We start from the raw sequence: 5,659 nt of genomic DNA on the forward strand, positions 1-5,659 counted from the left end.
GCAGAAATTAAAAAAATAACTTCAGTGGAACATCATCCAGCCTCTGCTTTTGATGCTCACTTAATAACATCATAACATATGTAGAGTAAACAAATGTCTAGAGCTCTTACTTTCATTCATACATATACATTCCTAAAAAAGGGGCTTTGGGTGATGCCATTAAGAACCACTGTTGTAAAAGAGAAGTGAATGTGAAGAACCTTTTACAGGTTAACTATACCTCACTCTAACAGTGATGGTGCTACAAAGGATCATAGTTTACTTTTCTTGCACATATATTTTACTCTCAAAAATAAATGCACAACAAAGGATTCTTTGAGCAATACCATGAAGTACCACTTCTGTAAAAGAGATGAGTGAGTGTGAAGAACTTTTAACTGTACTTCACTCTTAAAAATAAAGGTGCTACAAGGGGTTCTAGATTACTTTCCTCACAATATTTACAGGACTCTTAAAAATAATGTTAAATTAACATTCTGGACTAATATAATCCATTTTGAAAAATAGAAGTGCAACAATGGGTTCTAGATTAGTTTCCTTACAGATATACTTTAAAAAATTAAAAAATAAAGGTGCCACAAAGGTTCATTTGAGTGCTATCACATAGCATGAACCACTTGGTACAACGCATTAGAGAATGTTTGAGGAAACCTTCCTTGATGTAAGATTTTTTTTTTGTTGTTTTATGGAGCCAAAAGTGGTTCTTCAGTGCCATTGCTTAAATGTCCCTTTGTTGCAGCTTAAAACTAAAGATGTTATTGTTTGTACAAATCTACAAAATTACAGAGTACATGAAACGAGTTTTAGCCACCTCTCTATAAAAGAAAATTCTTAGTATTACTTTGGTAGTTCTCAGATCTGTGCGTAAATTGGTGTTAATACAGAAACACCAATAATTCTTCAATAAGTCTTTACAGTTGCTCTGTTTGTGAATTTTTTTTCAAAACAACTCGCCAGTCAAACAAGTCCCCCTTAAACTTTATGAATCTTCTCAAGGTTTATACGCCGTATATTTACGTTTCACCTGTGATACGTAGTACTTTTACATTTAATTTGGGGACTTCAGGCTATTCAACAGAACAATGTTACAGGTATTTCTTCTTTGATCCCGGTGATGTAGGCCTATCTTAACATTACCTTAACACTAAGTCTGGGCCGAATGAAGAACGGGCCTATATGTGCGCTCCACCATTAGTGCTGAACTAATACTGACAACAGCAGGTCACCATCAGGTCAGACAATTATCTGTATCTTTAATCAAGAGAGAACAGACGCTTTAATTTTATCTCGGACGCCATCTTGACAGAGACAACAAATTATCTCAGACTATAATTATCAGTGCGCGCTCAGAGTCCCGAGGAAACAGGCCGTACAGTACAAGCGATGATCTAACGCGATCTGATGGTCTTTAAATCGTCTTCTTCTGAGCGCTGATGGGTTTTGTTGTAAGTGTCTGCTGTGCATGCCTTCACATGACTACCCAGCAGGCCCTCATTGAGGCAATCACGTTCAAATCAAGACGAAATAAATTAACCGTGAAATTTCAAAGGTAAAAATCTGTATAGTCTAATAACGCGTATATACACTCTTTTATTGCACGAGAAAGTGACATTTCATCGTTATTACACTCCTGAAACTACAAAGGATTCTTTAAGCATTGTTATAGAAAATACTCTATTTTTGATCAAATTTCTTTATTAATCTTGCATAAACGTATTGAAATAAATGTGCTGCAAAGATTAATGAGTGTTAAGACCGTTTAAATTGGTGAAGAACCTTTAAACATCTTCTATGAACCCTTTGTAACATCATTGTTTCTGAGTTTATGCAAGATGTGAGTTCACATACTAAATAACGATAACCTTATTATCAATATTCTATAAACCTCGCATGCGATTGGAACACTGAACGTTCATAATGATACATATACTGATCTAAATCGCGTGTAGGCCCAATGTCAAACCCTTATATCCTTATGGTCTTATATCCTATTATGTCCTATTCACGGGTCTACGGCCCCCAATGGGATGTTTCACCAGCGGCTTTGATCGGCACCTTATCAATCACTTGCACATCCGATAGCTGTTCGGCCACAGTCTACCCCACACTGACCCTCCTCAGGACTCTGCTCCTGATGTCAATCGTGCATTTTTTTTCTAAGGCTCCAGTGAGTCTGCTCCTTCAGTGATTTAGGCGAGAAAAGTGGAATGGAGAGCAGTCCACCACTGGAATTTCACTCCTAGCTTTTTGCCACGTTACGTCTTCAGAATGACAGCATAATGATACCCCACGTTTATGCTCTTATAACTGATAAACTATAAATTGTAGTAAATTTGGGTTATATATAGTTGGTGTATGTATGCACCTATGGATGCATTTAAAATGCATTCATTAATTTACTCTGATGAAAGGCGGCAAGCATTCTAAACACGCGGTTTATCCATAAGCATTTACATATTCGTCGCTGCCATGTTCAAAAAGGTAAGGACGGGAGAAAAAATCTAATTTGTAATGGAAGTCAGGTGAAAAATGTTTTATTCCATATCATGGAGCATTTCTATTAATCCATTCATCATGAAATCTCGATACAATGTAAATGTACGTTTTGAAAAACGTTAAAACGCAAATACCATTTTGGTTTTGCTGTTGGAAATATCGTTATCGTTTAGGCCAAATGATGTATAGAATAGACGTTTTTAAGTAGGTCGTTAATTAGCCACATTAATTTACATTGCATAAAGTTATTGTATGTGTGTGGCTGGAAGAGAGGGCTGGAATGAGGGGTATAAGGGGTCGCTCAGCCCTAACAGACTAGTTTGTCTAGTACTTCTACTAGTTCTAACCATGGTGAGTTTAAAAGTTTAAAAGCCTTATACTATTAACAATTAACGACAGTGTTTCGTATTCTGCAGTAAATCCACTCGGCATAAATCATCTAGCTGTGTAGCAAAACCACATTAACTGACACTGATAGCAGCAGTTTTTTATCTAATATAAACACTCGCTGAAAGGCATGGCTCCAAACTAATGTGAGGAGAGTTCAACATTTTTTTAAACGGTCCACTCTTGCAGTTAACTTTTTTCTAAACTTGTAAAAACGCCTTAAGATCACAACCTAATCGTTTTTCCTGAATTAAGATTTTTTTTTTTTTAGTTTTTGTCACGGAATCCTTTATTTCTGAAAAATTATCTAATTGTTTATTGATTGTGTTTATCAATGCAACAAGAAGATTAAGCTCGTTAAAACACAGTGGTTTATTGAATTAATTACATTGTTTACATCTCCAATGTTATTTAAGGTTCTTGTGTCTAGACGGAAGTGCACTTGGTTCTACACGACCACAAACATCACAATATATTTAACACTTCATGACATTTTTTTGTTTCAAATAAAACGTTATTATTTTAACTATATCATAACTTCGACCCCTAACATTTAATTATATTCAGAGAGAGTGAGTGAGAGAGAGAGAGAAAGAGAGAGAGAGAGAGAGACCTACACTTCACGTACACCTTAGTGGCACACATCTCGGTTTTGTTTCAGAGTGAGACATGGACAAAATAAAAAATAATAATAAAATAAAACATTCAGCACATAATAAACAACAACAATAACGATGACAACAACAACAGAGTCCCTTACCAAGAGGGCATCCTCCTCTTAAAGCTCTGCAATGGGTTTTTCTCTTCAGGGATCCACTGTCCGGAGCGGGAAATTGCACATAAATATTCCATTAAATAAAGTTATAGTGTAAAAAAGGAAGGCCTGCATTTCAAGGTCTTTTCGTAAAGGGTTTCTGGGGTTTTGCGGATTTGTGTTCTCATTGTTTCAGTTCCAAAGCCCAGACGTGTTGAGGCCAACCAGTTCTTCCTTTGGGCTTCTTTTCACTGCTGCTCCCTGAACTTTTCAAAACTTCATTCTGTTATTAAATACAAGAGAAACAATTAGTTTCATATACAGGACGAAATTAAAGTAATAAAAGTAGAGGCCTGTATCTAGATGACATTATTTTCATTTTAGAAAATGTGTACTTTCATTTTAATTTAACTTCAATTGACCTTTTGACTTTGTAAGCGTAACATAATTAGCTATACAGACCATCAGATTGCACGTAAATGTCTAGAGCCAGTGCACATTTAAGAACTACTAATACAAAATATTCGTGACCTGATATTTTTTTTTCTGCGGTGAACAAATATAATGTGCAGCTTCAATCTTCTAACATAAGGAGGCCTTCAGAAAAATTCTAAATAGACAGAATATTCCAAATACTCTCTTAAAATAAATACCGTTAGTATGTTGTTTCCTGCTAAGCACTGTGTTTTTTAAATAAAAAAAAAAAAGAATTTGTAAATAATTAAACGACATGCCAGAACTCTAGCTTCTTGAAACATCAGGTAAATTGTATCTCAATTTTTGCCGTTTTTGACTTTATGACATAATGCGAATCTGGCAGTTTTCATGACAAAATTTCATGATGCATGGACAAATAGAAATGACTCAGAATAAAATATTTTACACGGACGTCAACTGAAGACTCTTTCTCCTCTGAAGTTGCCATTTTGGAGATACATGAGGTTGCATAGATTTGGCGATTTGGGATCTTAACATTTGCCATCTTCTGAGGTTACACAAAACTAATACAACTACTGATACAAATGACCATGACCTAAAATGCTCCTGATGAAATTAAATTAATCTGCTGTTTTTATTTTTCACGTTCTTCCATCTTTAACACGAAGTCTACAGGCCATCTTTTGCTATCCTGTAACAATTTACATAGCGGCGCTGTCTCGCTCCATAATGTCAACTTATAGGAGAAGAAAAGCCTAAATTAACTTTCAATGGACACTCAATGTAAAAAGATTTTATTCAAAGATATTTTGGAGCATTATTACTGGTCCAGTCAGCACGACATTCTACATAACGTTAAGAACTGTCAAATGTAGGTGATGTCAAAACGCAAAAGCGAGAAAACATATGTAACCGTTTTGTTTTGTGTTAGGGAATTTTTTTTACCGTTTTTGTCAGATTGTATGTGTATATAAAGTCTATATAACAGACGTTTTTAATTAGGCCCTCGTCTTGTGTTTCACGTACAAGTTCACGATTCGAGAAGCTCTTGAGTGAAAACTCTACAAAAACATTTAAGTATTACCTCGAACCCTAAGAACTTACAGAAGAAACATCTGACATCTTATAGAGCCGTATACCTTAAAACGTACCCAAATGTTCCTTCCCCTTTTACTTAAATACCTAAAGCACACGTACCATTTCTTTCTTCCTCCTCTCCTCTTTGGCTTCAGCCTTCTTGAATTCCGCCTTGAAGGCCTCGGCCTCGCCGTGCTGTTCGTCCCTGTCTAGGATGTCGGTGAGGTAGGCGATGTAGCTGGTGGCCAGGCGCAGCGTCTTAATCTTGGACAGCTTGGTGTCTGCGGGCACGTTGGGGATGCACTCCCTGAGCTCAGCGAAGGCGCTGTTGATGCTCTGAGTCCTGCGCCTCTCCTTGCGGTTGGCCGTGGGCCTCCGCGGCTTGCCCGGCCGTGGCGCCGTCCCGGGAACCCCGCCGCCGTAGTGTTCGAGCCCCGGTGGACCAGCTGCGTACTCGGGGCTGTAAGAGGGAGCCACAGCGTAGTCCGGAGGGGACATCTCCGGGTG

At 37.3% G+C, this 5,659-nt stretch overlaps 1 protein-coding gene across 1 annotated transcript in view; it reads right to left on the bottom strand.

The window, feature by feature from the left end:
* Positions 1–3,279: 3,279 nt before the first annotated feature.
* Positions 3,280–5,659, bottom strand: part of hand2 (heart and neural crest derivatives expressed 2) — a 2,988-nt gene continuing 608 nt past the window's right edge. The window contains exons 1-2 of the mRNA XM_072677153.1: positions 5,273–5,659; positions 3,280–3,920 (exon numbers count right to left, since the gene is read on the bottom strand). The exon at positions 5,273–5,659 is cut by the window's right edge and continues 608 nt beyond it. Of these exons, the coding sequence (XP_072533254.1) occupies positions 3,822–3,920; positions 5,273–5,659 (486 nt within the window). The 3' untranslated portion in view covers positions 3,280–3,821. The remainder of the gene's footprint in view (positions 3,921–5,272) is intronic.

The sequence above is a fragment of the Salminus brasiliensis genome, chromosome 4 (genome assembly GCF_030463535.1).
Source record: "Salminus brasiliensis chromosome 4, fSalBra1.hap2, whole genome shotgun sequence".
Taxonomy (NCBI): Eukaryota; Metazoa; Chordata; class Actinopteri; order Characiformes; family Bryconidae; genus Salminus; species Salminus brasiliensis.